We start from the raw sequence: 21,421 nt of genomic DNA on the forward strand, positions 1-21,421 counted from the left end.
TTATATGTATACATATACATATTAAATGGTTAATATATTATGTATAAAATAGCCTTCAGGATAATCTAATAACTTCTAGTTTTTGATTATCATAAATATGTCATCTTAAGAGACATACAGTTTGCTTTTAGTAAAGCAAAAAAAAATTCAGAAAATTATAGTAAAAAGGTTTAGATTAAAGTAGTATTTTTTCCACAAAAGTTGTGTGACATAATTAGTTGATTTTACTGTGGCACTTATTAAAATTATAGTGTGTTCAAACTAGCATAGTGAAATTATTATGCATGCTTCTCTTTGTGTCCTAATAATTGAAAAGAAGAAAATTAGCAGGAAAAATCTTCGAACAGTTATGGTCTATTGAAAGCAGTCTAGAGTGTGTGAGATCATCTGATTGTTATATTCTTGTCCATTTATTTTATAAGCCATGAGTCAATACTAGGTTACAAGTTAAAATAGTGGACACAAAGTCAAATGTAGATTATTCTACTTCTTGTTTTTGCTTGCTTAATTTCTTAAGGGTAATTACTATTTCTCATAATTATTTCTGATATATGAATTAAGACTGTGTAAGAGTGTTTGCCATGTCTAGAAATCACCTAACTTAAAATGATAGTATGTTTTCAAGATAAGCACTTTCAGTATTTTTATGTCTGACATTTCCAGGTATATCATAACTGTTCGTGTATTGAAAGGAAAATAGAAATAACACCTACTCCATCAAGTTTTGCTTTTGAAGCTAAAGCAGGAAAATGTCCAACTCGATGTGCAAACCTGCCCATATTTCTTGTCATTTTCTTTGCTACAATTGTGTTTACCTTTATGGCTGGTACTCCTATAACTGTGTCCATCCTAAGGTATGTGTTATGTTATGAAATTTGCCATCCCTAAGGCAACATGTTGAGTGAAAAGAAAATGGACTTAGGGATTCATTTGGGGTTTATATTGACTGTTGGCTCCAATACCAGTTCAGCCCTTATAGGATCGTTAGTTCTATGGAACAGCTGCCTTATTGAACCCGAGATGTGTGAGGCTTACACAAGATCATGTATGTGATAGTGTCTTACCATTGCCTATTTGGTGTTAGTTTAACTCGATGGTAGTTTCTCTGCTTCTTTCGTGAGTCTTCAGCTGTAAGCTGGAGATGTGCTGAATTGTATTTGAGTATGATGCGAATGACAGTGCATTCCACACGTGTCAGAATCAGAATGACCTGCATTCTATTCTGCCTTACACAGTAGTTGCTGTGATACTAAACTTTCCTGTAAACAGTAAAACATGCTGCCTGTCACCTGGCTCTCCACAGTGTTTTGTGCTTTCATTTGTTCTTCCTTCTCCATTGCTTCTCAAAATATCAGCCTTTCTGTAGATTTCCTAACAAACTAGCCTTTTCCCTCTTCAATTGTTGTTTTTTGATACTCTCTCACTACCTTTTCACATACTTTTTGAGAAATGGAAACTTTAGAGATTTTGTATAAAAACATTAAGCAGTCTGTTAACATTACACCTATTACATCTGTCACCTTTTACCTACATCTCTGTTTTTAAACACTACTTGTTCTCTTTTCTCTCCCATCTGACTCTCATGTGCCAACATCACATCTCATTCATGTTTGACAGTCATCATGTAAAAAATTTTTGTTCAATCAAATTGAGCATCAGCAACTGTTTCACACTGCCTCAGATTTGTTCTCTTAACTCACAGGTATGATTTCTGCTCAAAGTTAGCAAGAGAGTAAGAATTATTTGCTTGCAACTTAAGTCATGTGACTTGTAACTTAAGGGCTAGTCAAAAAGAAGTCTTATTAATGACTTTCCTTTCTCCATTACATTTGTTAACATTCATTTGATTCCTTTTGGTGTTATTTGTAGTAGTTTAGTTCAGGTAACATTTTTATTCTCTTATAATTCCAGAAAAGTTGAACTATATGTAAGCTGTTATAAATAATTTATTTCATGTGTATAATATTTACTTTAATCTGGAAGTGCTAAGCTGGTATAAAAGTGAATTTGCTCAAAGAGTAAATATACTATACAACCATTTTTTGGTCACATATGTGTTTAATATCCCCAGGTGTGTTAATCATAAGCAACGATCTCTAGCATTAGGAATACAGTGTATGTTGCTTCGAATATTAGGTATGCCATTTTTCTTAATTTTTTGATAACTTTTGGTTAGTTTTGTTCATTACTGTTGTTGACTTATTTACATACAGTATGTGCCAAGAAAACAATAAATTTGACTACAGAAGAAAACTACGTAATTGCCATTGCAGAAAGCTGTTTTTTAATATTCAAGATACAGTATTATTGATATACCACACAGGGAAATAATAACTCTACGTATTCACCTACCTGATTGGTTAACTGTTGTTTCTAATTCTGTTGCAAATATAACCTTAAAGAGTATATCATATTTATCTGAAATATAATCATCAAAATAATTCTAATAGAACTTAGTAAAAGATAGATTTTTTTTCTATCCATATAAAACCTATTACCAATATAAATTATGCTAAAATCTTATTTATAACTACTGTAATTCCTTTTTCTCTCTGCATTTAACTACATTTGGGACATTATTATGTTGCATTAGCAATGAAAAATAATGAGTTTAAATATTTCAATAAAAACTGTACTTTAGATAGTGTGTCTAGTTAAGAATTGATGGAAGAAATAATTTATGGCAGAAAATTTTGTGAGGTTTCAGATGTAGGAAAAATAATAAGACAGAAACTTAGTTACACACATATTAAGATTATTTATAAAAACAAAAACCAAAAGCAGGAACTTTAGTGATACCAGAGAACAACTTTCCCATTTTTCAGAGGAGTAAATTAAGGACCAGAGAGATTCAGAGATTTGCCCATAGTTGCACAATTAATGGTGAAAATGAGACTAGGAAAACTCTCCTTACTCTCAGTCCAGTACTCTTTTGACTCTTTCACGCTGCAGTCATGGAAGAACAGGCTGGGCGTAGCTGAAATCTAAGACATACCACTTCAGACCATGTATTTGCTTTGTAACAACTGGAAGCTCCTTAACTGTGTGGAACTTGATTGCCTTATGACCTCATCTGGGGGAGGGTGTGTGTGTGTTTGAGATAGTAGCACTTCCAGGCGTATTAGTATAAATGTGTGTGTGCATGTACACATGTGCACTCCCACGCACAGACATGTCAGTGTGTGTATGTACATGTATATGTATACCCACATGCCCACATTAGTTTACATGCACATGCACATTATGCATATACTATAGTTGAGCAGATTTAGTCTGCATTAGTAATTTATTTTGATTTTTTAAAGCATAATAGCTAATTTCAAAGACAAATTCATTAAATTAGAAAAGCAGTGAATTAAAATATTTACTTAACTAAATGTTAACGTAATACATGCCAGAGATTTTTATTAAAATAATTTTTGAGTTGATTAGAAATATAATGTACAATTACTTTAGATTGTTTTGTCTGTTTTTTTATATTCTTATTATTTGCATGAGCTGATTAATTTGCATATGGATAGATTAATGCCTATTCTTATTTATATAAAATATATACATAACCATGTATAAAAAAATCTGTAACTATGAACTAATTTTTACCCATGTATATTTCACATATAATTCTTCTAGGCACAATACCTGGACCCATTATATTTGGCATCACAATAGACAGCACGTGTATTCTCTGGGATATTAATGAATGTGGAATTAAAGGAGCTTGCTGGATTTATAATAACATCAGGATGGCCCATATGCTAGTGGCCATAAGTAAGTGGTGATTTCCTGATAACTCTAGAATAAACTGATGATGTCAACAGACAAAAAAATCTTATTGTTAACTTACTTAGGTTTTGAAACGTTCAGTCCATGCTATTGGACTGTCCTATAGTGAAGCAGAGATCAGTGATCATAGCATGTTATGAAAGGTCTCACCTGGAGGCTGAAAGGCTCAGTCTGAAATAGAAGGGAGTAACATTTCAGCTTCCATCACATCACATATCGTATGATTTTCTTTTAACAACTTCTCTCAAACTTTTTTTGGAAAGTGTAGCAAAAGCTAAAAGAGATTTCTGAGAAACTCTGGACTGATTGTCATCTAGGCACCTGGGCTTTGGAAAGCACGTAAAGCTGAGGTAGGGAAGTATTCTTTGGCTCTAAGGCACGTTGTGAAAAACCTTTTTATGGTTCACAAGGGCTGGCCATGATGTTTAACCCTTTTTGCCCTTGGTAGTCTGTTTTGTGTAGTCTTGGTTAAGCAATCCATGAAAATTAAGATTAAGGAAGTGGAGCAATGCATCTAGTTTTTGTAGGAGTGTGATAAAGTTTAAAATTTAAAAAAAAACCTAAGAAATTAGAATATTTAAAGCTGGAGAATTCTAAATAGAAACACACACACACCGAGCTGACCCTTGAACAACCTGGGTTTGAACTGTACAGGTCCATGTATATGCAGATTGTTTTCAATAAATGCATACTACAGAAGTACTACACATTCTTCGGTTGGTTGACTCTGTGAATCTGAAACTACAGGTACAGAGGGCAGACTGTCAAGTTATATGAGGATTTTCAACTGCATGGAGTGCTGGCACCCCAAAGCCTTGCATTGTTCAGGGGTCAACGGTGTGTGTGTGTGTGTGTGTGTGTGTATTTAACATAATGTGTGATTTTCATTGTGATTGTGGTTGCGATCATTTTGGCACATGTATCAAGATAGCTTTTTTCTTCCTACATGTGTTTAAACCCAGAATATGTGTCTGAATTTATAATGACAGCCTAATAAATTATTCACTGAAGAAATAAATACATAAATCCAGAAAAACGAGAGAGTAAATATTGACTAGAGTAGGAAAAATTAATCTTCCCACCACTTTTACCTGTTAAAATACATTTTTTATTTAGTGATTAAAAATTTACTTAATTGGTTATGTTTGTACTTTTGTGGCCAAATATATATATATATAATGAGTTGTTCCTTTACCTACTCTGTGATGAATATGAAAATTTTCCCCCCAAAACATATATATCTTAAAATACTCCAAAAATATTGAAACTATGGTACCTATGTAATTGGTCTTATAGATTTAGAAATGCTTAGCTCAATGAGCATTCTTGGTTTTCACATACATATTTTGAGTAAAATATTAATGATTAACACACAATTTAGCTACTGTAAACACTACATTGTGAGGTCATTTAATTTATTTGACTGGCATAGATTCTTGCACTGTGGCAAGGACTAGTTTTCTCTTCAAATAACTGAGCTAACTTCAAAATCAGAGTTCTTTGAAAACAAATCACATCATGTAAAGTGGATCTTAATGTTTCATATTTTTAGTTGAGGCTTAAAAGTAAACTTTATTGAGTACTGAATGTGATACATTCTCATAGAGGCTTTTATCCTAAGAACTCCAAAGCCATTTTTATTTTTAGAATTGCTTTTCATCGTAAGGCATGAAAATGTTGCAACTTACTATTCAGGTTCAAGGATGTTATAAGCTGTTTTCCTTGGTTAAGAAGGTACAATCATAACCAAGAATAGAAGAATTATTTATATTTTTATTGTTTAGAAAAGAAAGACTGGTTCATTGAATCGTATACAAATGTTCTATTGCAGAATATCACCTTTATCACTAAAATTTAAAAAATTCGAAACAGCTATAATTGCCTATATACTTCTTCTCTTTAAGTAGTGAGTTTCTAGTCATGAAGAATTTCTAAATGAGAATTAATTTTTGTAATAATTATTAGAGGTCCAAATGCATGATTTTTTTTTTATTTAGGTGTTACTTGTAAAGTTGTCACCATTTTCTTCATTGGGTTTGCAATCTTTTTGTATAAACCGCCACCGTCAGGCACAGATGTGCCCTTTCTAGATCAGAGTACGGTTGTGACTACAGTTCCATTAGAATGTGACCTCAAGAAAATAGGAAATGAAGACTGAAACAGAAAGAGAAGACTATTCTACAGCTTGATCAAAAACTGGCCTCCATTTGTAAGAATGCACGTTGTCACTGTAGGTTTGATACCCAATATGGATAATCATATTTTTAAAATTGATATTTTCTAATTAAATATGTTTTCTGTATATGTATGGACTCTTACTTGTTTTTGTTTTAATCTAAGAAACATACCTGTGCCTTCAAAGCCCATCAAAAACCTCAACACACACACAAACACACACATACACACACACACATCGAGGTATGAAATCTTCAAATAAAAAACTGTACTAGAAAGAAAAAGCCAATGATTAATTAAAAGTTTACATTTTAAAAACAAAGTGATGTTTCTATCCCTCTTACAACTTGTTTTATTTTAATTATTATTGCCAGTATTTGGGCTTGTTTAGAAAACTTATGGTGTAAAAATTCAAATTCATCAAGTTTATGTGCTGAGTTTCAAGAACTCTTACTGATAGACCATGAATTTAAATCTGCCTAAATAATGTTATTTGTTTTTAAATTTACATATACTAGTCTGTCCTTGATTTATCACAGAAAGTTACTAAACTATTAGAATATAGGTTAATTACCTTCTTGTATCCCAGTACATATTGAATTCTGAGATATCAGCATTGTATACAGATATTTTCACTTTAAGTCAAGAATTCCAGGAGGTGATTTGTTGATACTGCTGATTTTTAACACTTACCTTTTATTATTCTGTGATAGTATTATTCAACTGCACGTCTTCCAGAGGAAGGTACCAGCTTCAGTAAAGTGCCAGTTAGACAGATTTGAAAAGATTTCTTTTTTTCCCAATGGCTCACATACATTTTATTAGTTTTCTTTGAAAAGATTTCTTAATGAACCATTGATTAATTTTTATATACTCAGTACATTAACTTTTCTCATTTTAAAACCTGATCACCTAGAACATTACTTAAAGCACTTAAACAGTGCTTTGCTCTTAGAAGGCATGTATTATTGTTATTTGATTAAAACATTAAACTCTACTGTTTAACTGATCCATTTATTTAAAGGTTAAGTATTTCACATATATGATAACATTATAATTCCATTTTTTCAGATCAGACTTGGGCCAACTTTGTCTACTTAGAACTTGGAAGAAATAGATCAGTGAACATCAACAAAAGTAAGAATTTTACTGATTAAAAAAATGTTGAAGTTCATACCCATTTGAAATTTCATAACAATAAGGTTGCTTACTAAGTTTTATTATCAGCTTTCCCCTGGGTTTCCTTTTTACAAGCAGTGTGTTACATACACTGTGATCAGAATAACAGAGTAAAGGCCTGGGAGGAAACCTCACTCAGAAGCACCAGTAGTTCCCAGAGTTTGAGAGATTATGTTTTGTGGTAATCGGCGGCCAAGGGTGATTCAAGAAATGAGTAGCATTTATAAAGTGAAATGCAAGAAGGAATGAATTAGAGTTGGGCAAGTGAGCACACTTGACGATTAGAGAAGTAGAGGAACAGTGGATCAGTAGTTATCAGACTGACCAACTTAGACCAGGAACATAGAAACTCCAGAGAACAAAGCCAGGTGGTCATTCAAACACCCAGGTATCTGAGAAGCGGGAAAGTCATAGCAACCAAAGAGACAGTTCGTGATTAACAGGAGAAAAAACACACACATGATACATCGATTCAGAAGCAATCTCCCTCACAACCAGCCAGACACACTTTAAATGATTCTTCCTGTTAGAGTCAAGGCTGAAAGGAGCTTAGGCTTTCTGTGTCCTATTGGAGGAAGCACGGAACTGAATGGAAACATTTTCTAGCTATACAACAATGGCAAATCCTCAGGAACTCACTGATACAGATGTGAAACAACAGTAAGAGAGGAAACAATAACTACAAAACATATTAGGCTAAGGCCGCATAATTTAGAGAAAAGAAAAAAAATTACCCCACTCATAGAAAGTTTGATAATTGAGTCACTAAATAATTGGCATTCATGATGATTTTTAGTTATCAAGGGTTTCATTGTATTCAGCTCACTCAGTTTTTATAAGATGATACATTTTTACAAAGTTTATGATGAAAATGGTTAAAGCAAAAATAATTTTGGCAGGTGAAAGAATTGAGACTCTTATTTATAACATACATATTTACAAAGAATACCTCCTTTCATAATAAGGCAGTATAGACACTACTGTAATTTATGCACATGGCTTATATTTTTGGATTCACCTAAATGTGTTGGTACTATGCTACTTTCAGAATGTATTTTTTCATAGTATGTATTTTTCACAATTTATAATGATTTTTAAGTAAGCTTGAATCTGTAAGTTGACCTGTGGTGATTTTTGTACATAATTGGATATATGTCTTAAAATTTAACATTTGGATTTTCTTATATGTAGGAAATGTAAAATTTATACATAGAAAGAACTCTATACAATTGTTTAGCTATGTAAATTGGAGGAAAGTGCAGATAAAATTTTAGCTCTATTTGCTTTCAAGATTTTCTTTATTGTAAATAATTATGTTAGATGTATATATATTTTTAAAAATCAAATTTTTATACTAGATTAAGTGTTTAATCTTATTAAATGACACATATTTTGAAATATGACTTATCTCTGTTTATGAATACATGCATATTAGATGGTTGGGAGAGGGAAAATCACTGTACTTTTGAACTTGGAGAATGTAAATTAATCCAATGACTTCTGGTATCTCAACAGATGTATTAAATTCCATATGAAGAGCATTCATTATGAAATGTATACTAAAATTCTTTCACACAACAGTTGTGACAGATGGATATATAGGATTTGTATGAGTGGGATATATGTGTTGCAGATGGTTTGCTGTAAAATATCTGACACTGCAAGAGTAATGTGTTTGGGGAGGTTATACTTGATTCATCTTGGGTTATTAAAATACTCAGTACGGTATTTTTAAAGAAGTCAGATTGGACATTAATTTGAGATATGATGTTCTTTTCTCCTCACTGCAGCACAATCAAGTTCCTTCAGCCTTTTTGTACTCAAAACAATAAACACTGACACATGTTACATACAAATGGCAATCAAAAATAAATAACCAATCCTTTTTTTAAAAACCGAGTCAGTGAATTAGATCAAAACATTTTAGTATTTTAGCTAAAATAAATGTAGCCTATAAAAATTACCCATAAGAATTGACATTCTAAATTTTTTCTTGATAGATTTAACGTGTCTGAGTTTATTTTTTAAATTTTAATTTTGTAATAATTTTAGGCTTTTAAAAAGTTGTAAAAATAATACAATTCCCCTATCAGGTTTATTCGGCTTCCCCTAATGTTGACATTTCAGGTATCCATAGAACAATGATCTAAACTGGGAAATTAGCATAGGAAAAATAGTTAATACTACATCTGTAAAATAGCGTGGCAGAACTATTTCCTATGATGGCAGTGCTGGTCCTGTCTTTGAAGTGTTGAATTGTACACATTAAAATGGTGCATTTTACTGTGTATAAATTGTGCCCCAAAAGAGTTCATTTGCAAAGAAGAAATGATGTTAGAAACAATGCTAAAAAACCAAACTGGGTGTTTCAAAGTCGAATGAGAAGGCCCTAAAAGAATCAGGTTGTTGATGAGAATGTTTGAAGAAAAGAGGCTGATATCTCCTCAGTAGTTGGATGTTTGCTGAGTTCAGTCCCTCCCATCAGAATGGAGTATGTACCCAGCATGCTGAGGGAGCACTGGCACACAAAATTGGGTTCCTGGCTTAAGCTGACAGACCACAATACACAGAGAGGAATAGTTGTACTCATAACATCAGAAGATGAGGATTTCCCATGCCATGAGATCATGAGATGTCATAAATCGTGACATTCTCATGAGGTCCTCATGGGACTCTGCCCAGAAGAGCTGCCTGCTGTGAGGTCCTACTAGAGGCAGAAACTAAGGTGGGTAGGTCTGTAAGAAATCAGCTCAGGGAGCATCAACCTGTCTGGGAATCAGTCAGTTCAAACATCAGTCTGAACCAAAAATTGCACCGCATGGTTAAGCCAGCTTTTGGAGACCTTCCATAATGGAGGGCGTAGAGGTCAGCCAGTGCTGGTCAAGATACAATTATGTAGGTCCTGATGGTGTAAGATTTTTGCCTCTCTTCCTCTCTTCCTTCTACCCCCCTGCTCTGTTCACAAGAATACAGAAGATGAAAAGGACTACAGATCTTCCCCGACTTACAATGGGTTACATGCAGATAAACCCATTTTAAGTTGAAAATATCGTTAGGCAAAAATGCGTTTAATGCACCTAACCTACGGAACATCATAGCCTAGCCTAGCCTACCTTCAGGGTGCTCAGAACACTTACATTAGCCTACAATTGGGCAAAATCATCTACACAAAGCCTATTTTATAATAAAGTTAAACATATCATGTAATTTATTTAAAATTTTTTAATTGAAGTACTCATCTGAATCCTGAATATGTCAAGTGAAAAACGGCATGGTTGTAGGAATACAAAACAGCTGTTAATACCCGTTGTTTACCTTGGGGTCACGTGGCTAACCCGGAGCTGCCAGCACTGCCAGGCCGCTGCTGCGGCTACCCGCGTAGCGGGAGAGTATCCGCCGCGGATCACGGCCCTGGGAAAAGGTCAGAATTCAAACTTCCAAGTGCAATTTCTACTGAATGTGTATGGCTTTTGCACCATCCTAAAGTCAGAAAAACGGTAAGGTGAACCATCCTCATTTAGGGACAGTCTGTAGGGAGGAATGTATCCAACTCCCCTTTGTAGGATCTTTTCCACAAGTCAGTTCTAATTTGGGGGCTGAGAGAAATGGAACCTTTCTGATACCTAAAAATGGTCACATAGGAATCTATCCAAAATCTTTTCAAGGGGGTGGAGCTAGCAGTTCCTGCAGAATGAATTTGAAAGTAACAGTGAGATAAAAATGTTTTTTATGAGTTTCATCTTTTTGAATTACTTTATCATTTTTGATCCTCCTTTTATTTATTCAGAGGAAATAAACATTATGGTTTTACTATATTTCTTCCTCTCTAGCCAGTGAAAATACCTATTTCTTAACTTTCTGAAATTCATTAACTAGTGGCTGGGTAGAATTGTTGAAGAAGATGACTAAAATTGAAGTCACCTGTAGAATGTTAACACTTAACAATGTTCAGGCCCCATCCAGGACCAATTAAATTTGTTAAAAATTTTCCCAGGTGATTGTTAAAGTGAAATCAGGGCTGGAAATTTCTGCATGTAAACTAACTTAATTTAAAAGGTAGGGGAAGGGCAAGAATTACATTTTGTTGTCTTTACTATTTCTAATTTTCTAATTAGATTTCCTATTTCTAATTTTGATCTCCTATTTCTAATTTTGATCTCTCAGAGAATAAAATTTGGTTTGAAAGTAAAGGAGAGAGAAGGAATAATGGGATAATGTTGAGGGTTGAGGTACTGCTGGGGCTTCTTTTGAAAATACGGGAAACTATGCTCTCTGGGATGCAGCAAGGTGAGCTGGGGTAAAAAGAGTGCTAAGTTGGAAAGGACTAGAGAGAAATTACCTGTTTTAAATTTTTCCAAGGCTCTTCCTTTCAGAAGTAAAAAATTAGAGAACAGCAATTGATAAATTTCTTCTTGTTTTACATTAGTGAGATACTTAAGTAATAATGTGGATATGAAACATACTACAGGCTATTTCATGGAGAGATCCCAGGGTGGTGGGGTTGAGTGCATGACATGGTGCTGTGATGTGTCTGTGAGAAATTCTAATAAATAAAATGGAGCAGATCTGACATAGCTAAGTACAGATTCAAATTCAATGACAGACATAATACGAAGATATCCAGGCATGTGCTCCTCAACCGTATTTCTGAGATCTTTCAAAGAATATGAAAACAACTGTCCCATCTGTCTTCCCAATGACGAGATACTCTGGCTGGTCTCTACTACTTGCTGCAAAGCAAAAACCTGCCCAAGGAAAAGAAAAAATAAATCACTGTATCAAATGTATCTGAAATTTTTCCTCCTCCTCTCTCTTTTCCTTGTCATATACATCCTGCTTTTGCCTTGGTTAGATTGTCAGTCTGTTGTTGGCTTTACTTTTCTATAAGTAAATGGTGTAATGATAATTACTATAGGTCTTTGACAGGGAATTTGAAGGTCTGAAAATTATAAGCAGTAAAACCTGTTGAGTAACAAACACTACTCATGAAAACACTTTTAAAAACGTAGCAAAGATGAGGTAATTCTAGTGAAGAGGAGGCTGCTATTGCTTATTGAAAATATCAGTTCTTGCTTATCTATTGTGCTAGCTCACTACTGAATTTCTATACTCAGTGCAGCCCTGTCAACTGTGGGACATGTGAGACAGCGAAAACCCAGGGAAATAAATCAAGGTCCAAAAGCTAGTAAGTGTCAGAGCTAGAACTTGAATTCAGGTGTCTTTGGCTCCAAAGCTCAGGCTTTTTCTTTTTCCTTGGAACATGCTAGGTTTACTTACACAGGTTTGGAAAAAAAAAAAAAACATATATGAGTTATGGGGATTATCCATTGTCTTTCAATATTAAAAATTACATTTTATGAAGTTATAGTCAGTAAGCAAATTTGAGGCAGTTAGACATAAAAATGTGCTGGTCTCAAGAAAAAGTGTTAAATTTAAATCCCTTTATATTCTGTCCAGGTTTGCACTTTATGATTTTACCAGCTGGTGGTGGTGGTGCTTTTGCTACCACAGTAGAGACGCTTTGCTTTTTGAATCTTTTTCTTGATGGAGTAATTCTGACTTTGGTGAAAGTTGCATTTGCATTTTTTTCACTTCCTGTCCTTTTAGTAAATTTGCCAGAACTCTTTTCTCATTGAAGATCATTGGAAGATTTTCAGTTAGAAGAGAAACTATACAGAAACTAATGAGCATTATTTGGTGACTGCAGCAAAACAGTTTTCACTATTTTGATTTTTCACTTGTTTAGAAATAGAATGGTACATATGTCTGACTTCATGAATCTTCTCTCTAAATACTGTCCAGGAGTGAATTTTTCATATTATTCTATATTTTTAAAATACCAAATAGCTATTTAGATTATCTTCCATAAAAAGAATTTGATCCTTAAAAAGCACAGAAAAAAATACCAAAAAATAATAAATTTCAAAATTTTGTTTAGGCTGTCTTTCCATTAGTAAGCATGAATTCTGAACATACTAACATTTATTTTTTACTGTAATGCTGGCATTTCATCCCATCAGTTTCTATGAGATCATCTCAGAATCAGATTAAAAAGAACTGATCTGAGATGAGAACATAAATAATATGCTCTCATACTTACTTTATGCTTGCTATTCAAAGATTTCAATTGTGTTTATAGTTCTCAGATCCTTTTGGCTAGCCAAGAAATACATTATGTTATATGTAGTTTTCTTACAAAACTCCCTCTCTCAAGATTTTCTTTTTAAGCCAATTGGGGCTTTAATGTGCAATTTGTGCCTCAAGTTACTCTCCTCAAAAACTTGGAATCTAATTGGCAAAATAAATCACAAATATGTGAAGCATTAACAAGTAAAACAATAAAAGATTTAAACAAAAAGTCAGAACATTCAGCTTCCAGAAACATTTATTGATCGTTTACTTAATACCAGGAACTCTTCTAAGCTCCAAAATTTGGGAAGGGGTGTGGGGTGGAAGGATGGGAAAGAGAGAGACTGAGAGAGAGAGAAGTGCTCTGTCTATATTTATTCCTTAAGGGCTTATGGACTTCTGTACCTAGAACTATATTCAATCAATTATATTAAAATACAGTTCAATTTTATTACCAGGCATTTTTTGTAAAGGAGTTTGATGTCAAGCACAGCACTGATAACACAGAAATATAGCCCTTCCCCTCTCACCCCCCTCCCAAGCCAGTGCTTACGGTAAATCTATGGAAGAATAATAGTGTTCAAATTGTTACCAGAACACACAATGGTAGTGATTCAACAACTCATGCAGGGGAGTGACAGCTGTGTTAGTGATTTAGAAAGTGATGGATTCACATAATGTTACAAAGCAATGTCTGATCACAAATGATTTGCACAGCTCTGTACCCAAACTAGTTTAGTTTAGAGCTCTCACCTTAGTGGAGCAGACATTTAGAAACCCTGATTATGCATCCTGACTTCATTTTCCACAAGTGATAGTGCTTTTTAATTTTCAGAGAAGGCAGAGGCTATCAAATAGGACTGTTCTCAGCTTTCATTTACATCTCTACCCCGTTTACAAATTAACATTTATCTGTCTTTCATTCTGCCTCAGTGGAAAAGAGGTCCTTTTAACTGTAATCCATCAACCTAATCCTTTCATTTCATTCTGAATCCCCATGATCGTCTTTCTCAGGACCTTGTGCAATTTCCCTCTGTTCTGTGGAATATATTAATCTCTTTCTGTCCCATCTCTTTCACATCTAAAGAGTTATATCAGTGGTCCTGTTATAAACCCGTAAACAATTCCTATCTCAACAATTGATTATAAACTAGCCACAAACATTGCATATAATGACTATACTTTTAAGAAAAGAATAATGTATAAATATGGTTTTAAATTTCTTTGGTAAATATGTATTGTGAAAATAGAATAAACAATATGCCATGTCTACATCTAGACTAAATTTTTATTTCTTCATTATCTATGTGCACTGTCAAGAAACAATTGAATTTTAAAAAGTCAAAAATGACAAAACACTAAACTTAATTTCTTGGCTTAATTTCTATTTTCAAGCATTTATTTTGTAAATGTATGATAATTTAATAATCTGACATATGAATCACTTGCTGGTATAAACTGGAAATTGAAATACTTATTCTCTTGAATTCTCATTTTTTGGCCCCACAATACCCAACTGATTGGCTAGAGTCAGTCCTGGGGAAAAGCTATGAAACAAAATCTATGGTTTTGAATATTTTAAAAAACAATTTTATCAGACATTAGGGTGTCAAAGCAAAAAATTGCACCAGCAAAATTAAACAGGAAAGGAAGACTTTATCCAAGGCTGTTGCAATAAAGGAGAGAGAGACCAAACTCAGTCTGAACTCAGGTCTACAGAAACAGAGGTTATGGGGTCGGTTTTAAGAGGTGGGGGGAGGAGGAGATCCTAGGCCACCGATGTTTGCCCATTGTTTTTAACCAAAGGAAAAGTAAACTTCCTCTTATCTTCCTGAGGTCAGGTAGCTTTACAGCTCAGAGCAAGAATTCTGCTGAAGTTAGGCTCCTATCCTTCCACAGAAATGGGGGAAGAGGGGAATGAATGGGGATGTTGTTTTCCTCGATAATGCATTTCAAAGAGAAGGCTCCCAAGTCCTTGAGAAGGACATTCCTATGTTGTAAAATAGGCAAGACGTTTTAAAAAAATGTTTACATCTCAAAAGGGCAGAGAAAGAATTTACAGTGACCAGTTTTCTAAAGATAAATGTTCTAAGAAAAGGGAGATCAAGGCTGGCCTAGGGTCAGGAAGAAACTTTTTTCAGATCAACCAAACTGAGGGTAATGTTGAAGCAGTCTTGGTTAAAGGGTTGAAAATTCATTCACTTCATTTCAATCTTCCTTAAATCCTCTCTAAGCACATTTTACATAACATTTTTGTTGTTGCTTGTTATTTGACTTTGGATTTAGGGACTCTGAAATAGTAGCCCTTCACAAATTTTGGTCGGACTTAACCTGTTATTTTTGATTAAATAGTACAGCTGTCAATGGATTTGTGTTTTTACTTGGAGAGTATAACAGAGCAATTAGTTGCTAGAAACTGAAAAAAATAAGCTGTAGTGTCCTCAACAGACAGACATTGATCCTATTTTGACTCTTTGAAATTCTGATGTAAGAAGAATACTTATAAAAGATTGCTGTGAACAGTGTAGGCTGAGATAATACAGGCTCAGACACACTAAAGCTAATTACCTACAGTAAATGGTTTGAATATGGGCCAATAAGAGATTGGAGAATAAGCATATTAAAGCCACTATAAAAGAAGACATGAAATGAGACAAAAGAAATGAGGGATGGAAATGTAATGCATAGAAGAAAAGTCATACAGAAGATTAAGAAGATTACATTGCTATTGTGTTTCATTCCAGTTAAAGTGAATGACCTTCTTTGGCAATGAAGTCCGTGAATCCAGTATTTATAAGAGAACACAGACACATACGGTGGCACACAGGTTGGCTCCTTTTTGCCTTTCTCTGTTTCTTTCCTTATCCTTTTTTCTGTAATGCTTAGAAAATTAAGTACTTTGCAGATATACGGTCTGCACACATGAAACCTTAGAGAACGGGTATGCAATAGGCTATGCTTATCTTGCTGAAGACAGGACTTCCCACGTCATATCCTCTTCATCAGTCACAAAACTGCTGGATTTATGCATTAATAACTGTTTCATTGATGACAGAAGGGGTTGTCAGAGCACTGTCCCACTTTTCAGTGAATTTGTAGGCCCAGGAAGTCTGGCCCTCTGTAGGGTGGATGTCTCCCTTTTGGTCAAAAGTAGCTTTTTCATTAATTCATTCTCATGCACATATGAATGTGAATAATATACTTTATTATTATTCCTGTGACAAGATAGCAGTGGATCCTGTGATTAGGGAGGGGAAACAAAACCTAAATTTGGTGCCATTTCTGGTCTGTCCAAGATAAAATGATTGTCTTAGAATCATTTCCATTCTAGTGACTATGCACTTAACTCTCAGAGAGTGGGAGGGCATAGTTACCTTCCTTTCTATCATTTAACTTATGAAGAAAAGAGGCACAGACTGAGGTGACTTTACTGTATTCCTACATTGCAGAGTAGTTTTGCAGAGATTAAGTACTGATCCAGGGGTTCCCAAACTTTCTTAGTTAATAAAAAACATAGTCTTAGTAATTTTTTCATGGCTCATCTAGACCCAAAATGGCTAACAATTGTGTATCTTAATGATACAGGTCCAAAATTTAATATTTATTTCCTAAAAGTTTAATAGTGATTTGAAAAAAAAACACATGTAAGTTGATGGGAGAGTTATATTTTTATTTCTTTCTTCAATAGTCACCTTTATTAATGTGTGCACCTGTTGGACACTGTGCAGCTTCTCAAATCTTGGAATTGGATTGGACACTGTCATCCTTGTTTCCTTTCTTACACTGAGTTTCACAGGTACTTGCTTTTATCATCACAGTGATTGCTGAAAACCCAGCTTTGCAAAAATACGATTTCATCTTAAGGAAGATAGTGCAATCAAATATTAAGACTTTGAATTTCTCAAACTTGCAGTTTGTACAGAGTACAACAGATATTGACTATTGCTATGTTTCCTTAAAAACTTTAAATATCCTATGGGGCCTGTTGAGTTTGCTATGGCATACTGGGATGTGTAAGAGCAAATATAAATCAAAAATTAGATGTTTAATTCTCCCTGTGGAAAATAAGGAAAGAAACTTCTCCCTCCATTTTCTAAGAGCATTAACTTTAGAAAACTTGTAACTGAGAATCTTTCCGTCTCCTCCTGTAGGAACGAGGTTTTGTTTTCACTTGTATTTCTCCAAGCTTTTGGGCTGAGTATCAGAATATGATCCTAGACACAAAGTTTGTAATCTTCCATGTTTTGACCTGACTCAAATATTACAAATGTATTATGATTATCATAGATCTACACCTGTAGACATTTTCACTTTTTTATATGTCAAAGAAATGGTTTGTATCCCATGACAGTACCACAGCCTTCTCAAAGTTAGAAGGCAGGCATCACACTCCTTTTTAAAAATTGATTTTGGAGACAAAGAACAATCTAACAAGGATTATTTACATGGGTTGCCAGAAAGATGACAAGGTTAGTACCTAGGGTAGGTATGATAACTATTTTTTTAACATTATTTTAACAAACTCAGAATATGAGATTTGCCCAAAGGTCAAATTCAGCACCTTTATTTCAGTACCTTGTCACACTTTCCATAGCTTTAGGAAAGAAGGGTTTTTTTTTAATGACTAACAAAGAAGAAATATGATTAAATTATGAGAAAAAAACTTCCTTTGTGTGAAAATTTGTAAGACATCAGAAATAATGTTTAAGTAAGGTTCTTGAATTTTTGTTTTCATTTTTTTCAGGAGATTATTGGTAATTTAACTTACAATGTTTCTGTATGGCTGTTGAAATAAATTGTGTCATCTTCCCATCCCTTCACCATTCTTTTCTCAATCTTTCCACATGTCACAATCTTATTCCCCTAATTAGCTAGTGTTGTAGTGTGTAGGGTTTCTAATTTTTTTCCTGCAGGCAGACAGACACACATGGTAACACAGAGTTTTCCTATTTGTTTGGTTATTCATTTGTTTCTTTAATTTTACAAAACTGGAAAAATCCAATTGTGTTACACAGAATTTTACACGACTTTTTCTGCTCTTCCATTTACTATATCATGGACATCATCAGTGTCTCTCTAGATAGATCTAACGTAGTTTTTAAACAACCTCATAGATTTCTAATGTATGACTATCATGATTAATTTAGTCTTTCTTTCTGTAATTTAAAAATATCCTGCCAGGCCAGTATCTTTAAATAGGTTTGAATGCATTTCTTGCCAGACACAGGGAGATGAAATTGATGAGTCTATCAGTTACGAAAAGACTAAACAGACTTACATGGTAATACATAATGTGGTCTATCTGGTAGATTTGATACTTTAGGATACAAAGTCATTTTAGAACATAACACTGAAGGAAATTAGAGGAAGATTAAAAAGTTCTCTTTGTCAATATTTTTGAAACCATGTCTTCCAACTTTGTAGACCTGAGATTTATATCTCAGAAAAATTTCTAAGAAATAAATTTTGAACAGAGTATTAAGGGTTCAAGATTATACTAGAATAAAGACTAAATAGTGGCATTTAAAATCATTCAGTAGTAATTACAGAAGAACATAATAAATTTTAAAAAGCATGAAAGATGCTCTCTCACAGGAGCATTTACAAATATTGACCACAGAGCATTTTAAAAAACATACTATAGATGGAACACTAGTAAAGACACATGAGATTAAGGCATTTAGCAAATAAAATTTACTGTCAGTAGATAAAATTTTAAAAGAAATTATATAACTTTGAGTCGTATGTCTTTATAAAATTGAAAATAAAATGGTTTGAAATATCAAGTTATACCAAAATATGACATACAAAGTTCTAATTTATTTTAAAAAATCAAACAAGATTTTCAAGTCTTTTAAAATTATATGAGAGTTTTCTCCAGATGCATGCCCAGGAGTAAGATTCCTGGATCATATGATAAATCTTTTCTTAGTTTTTTTGAGGAATCTCCATACTGTTTTCCATAGTGGCTACACCAGTTTACATCCCCACCAACAGTGTCTTATGTTTAAGTCTTTAATCTATTTTGGGTTTATTTTTGTGTGTGTTGTGAGGGAGTACTCTAACTTCATTGATTTATGTGCAGCTGTCCAGCTTTCCCAACACCACTTGCTGAAGAGACTGTCTTTTCTCCATTTATATTCTTGCCTCCTTTGTTGAAGATTAACTGACTGTAGGTTTGTGGGTTTATTTCTGGGCTCTCTATTCTGTTCCATTGATATTCATATGTCTGTTTTTGTGCCAATACCACACTGTTTTGATTACTGTAACTTTGTAGTATTGTCTGAAGTTTAGGAGGGCTATGCCTCCAGCTTTGTTCTTTTTCCTCAGGATTGCTTGGCAATTATGGGTCTTTTATGATTTTATATACATTTTAGGATTATTTGTTCTAGCTTTTTGAAAAATGTCATAGGTAATTTGATAGGGATCATATTAATATGTAGATTTCTTTGAGTAGTATGGCCATTTTAACAATTAATTCTTCCAATCCAAGATCATGGGCTGTCTTTGCATTTCTTTAAATCATTTTCATTTTCCTTTATCAGTATTTTTTAGTTCTCAGCATATAAGTCTAATTTGAGAAGATACATGTACCCCAAAATTCATAGCAGCACTATTTTGCAATAGCCAAGACATGGAAGTAACCTAAATGTTCATCAACAGATGGATGGGTAAAGAAAATGTGGGTATTATTTATAACGGAATATTACTCATCCATAAAAAAGAATGAAATAATGCCATTTGCAGCAACATAGATGGACCTAGAGATTTTCATACAAAGTGAATTAAATCAGACAGAGAAAAACAAATATATGATATCACTTATTTGTGAAATCTAAAAAAATGACACAATGGACTTATTTACAAAATAGAGACAGACGTACGGACATAGAAAACAAACTTGTGGTTTGTTACTGCAGGGGGAAGAGGGGAGGAATAAATTAAAAGTTTGAGATTAGCAGATACAAACTACTATATATAAAATAGATAAAAACAACAAGGTTCTACTGTATAGCACAGGGAACTATATTCAATAGCTTGTAATAACCTATAATAGTAGAAAAGAATCTGAAAAAGAAAAAAACATATATATATAAAACTAAATCACTTTGCTATACACCAGAAACTAACACAACATTGTAAATCAACTATACTTCAATTAAAAAATTGTATCAGAAAAAAAGAAAGTCTTTGAGTGTTTAAAGTTTGTAATACATAGGAATTCATTTGCCAGTTAGATTCTGGAATCAGGCAATATTATTTTATTACATTTACTTTACTAAGTAAATATTGTAACAGATCCTTATATCAGAAAGAACAACCAATTTCTTTCTATATTTTGTTTTTATTGAAGTATAATGTGAAACTTCAGTTATGAGCAGATATTGTGTAGATTCCAGAACACCGAAGCTAAGTTTTGTATTGAGTCACTCTTGAATTAGGCTACTCAAAAATAATTTATTTATCTCAGGTGTCTTATGTACCAATTCATAATAATGAATTAATGAAGCTTTCTTACAGGAAAAAAAAAAAACAAAAAAACCAAACAAAAAAAAGAGTTTCTGCTAACACTTTCCTCTTCACTCTTATTATTTAGATTCAAAAGGAGAATTTCCTCAGTCTAGTTCTTAACTGTGAAACAGTCGAAATTATTGGAATCATTCGTAACAGATATAAATTCTTTGAGCCTGAAATTATTTGTCAGAAAAAAATGATTTCAGTTACTCCAAGATTCCATCTAGCACTACAATTTTCTGTTATTTTTATCACATTATCTTTTCATTTCTATCATACTTTTAAGAAACAGTGTGCTTCACAGAAAGTCTGGAAGTTCTACAGAAATTCCTTGATGCCTTAATATTGACATTCAAATGATGCATTTAGGGAAAACATTGACTTATTAACCCTCAGGTTGACACATTTCACAAATGTTAGCCACACTGTTGTCATATTATTTCGCTATTCTCCAGTGCAATTAAAAAAAAAAAGATTAACTTTCATAGTGCACAAAATAATTTCCCATGGAAATGTGCTTGAATTATTTATATATATTTATTTCCAGTTTTATTGAGATATAACTGACAGACAACACTGGATAAGTTTACGGTGTGCAGCAAAATGATTTGACTTCTTACATCATAAAATGACAAGTTTA

At 33.4% G+C, this 21,421-nt stretch overlaps 1 protein-coding gene and 1 long non-coding RNA gene across 14 annotated transcripts in view; one reads left to right on the plus strand and one right to left on the minus strand.

Annotated features, from left to right (window-relative positions):
• LOC140695611 (uncharacterized) overlaps positions 1–1,244 on the minus strand; it is a 50,924-nt gene extending 49,680 nt beyond the window's left edge. Inside the window, exon 1 of one of the 3 annotated variants that reach the window (XR_012071286.1) lies at positions 1,065–1,244. This is a non-coding gene — a long non-coding RNA (uncharacterized lncRNA). The remainder of the gene's footprint in view (positions 1–1,064) is intronic. The other 2 variants (XR_012071287.1, XR_012071288.1) reach the window with 2 other exon arrangements.
• The window catches only part of SLCO4C1 (solute carrier organic anion transporter family member 4C1), a 294,796-nt gene that overhangs the window by 45,538 nt on the left and 227,837 nt on the right, over positions 1–21,421 (plus strand). For 7 of the 11 annotated variants that reach the window (XM_072958339.1, XM_072958340.1, XM_072958344.1 and 4 more), the window contains exons 10-14: positions 664–854; positions 2,072–2,136; positions 3,631–3,768; positions 7,030–7,095; positions 16,011–16,093. In XM_072958339.1, coding sequence (XP_072814440.1) covers positions 664–854; positions 2,072–2,136; positions 3,631–3,768; positions 7,030–7,095; positions 16,011–16,039 — 489 coding nt within the window. In that variant the 3' untranslated portion in view covers positions 16,040–16,093. Of the gene's footprint in view, positions 1–663; positions 855–2,071; positions 2,137–3,630; positions 3,769–5,780; positions 6,088–7,029; positions 7,096–16,010; positions 16,094–16,954; positions 17,877–21,421 lie in introns of those variants that run through there. The other 4 variants (XM_072958347.1, XM_072958348.1, XM_072958346.1 and 1 more) reach the window with 3 other exon arrangements.

The sequence above is a fragment of the Vicugna pacos genome, chromosome 3 (genome assembly GCF_048564905.1).
Source record: "Vicugna pacos chromosome 3, VicPac4, whole genome shotgun sequence".
Taxonomy (NCBI): Eukaryota; Metazoa; Chordata; class Mammalia; order Artiodactyla; family Camelidae; genus Vicugna; species Vicugna pacos.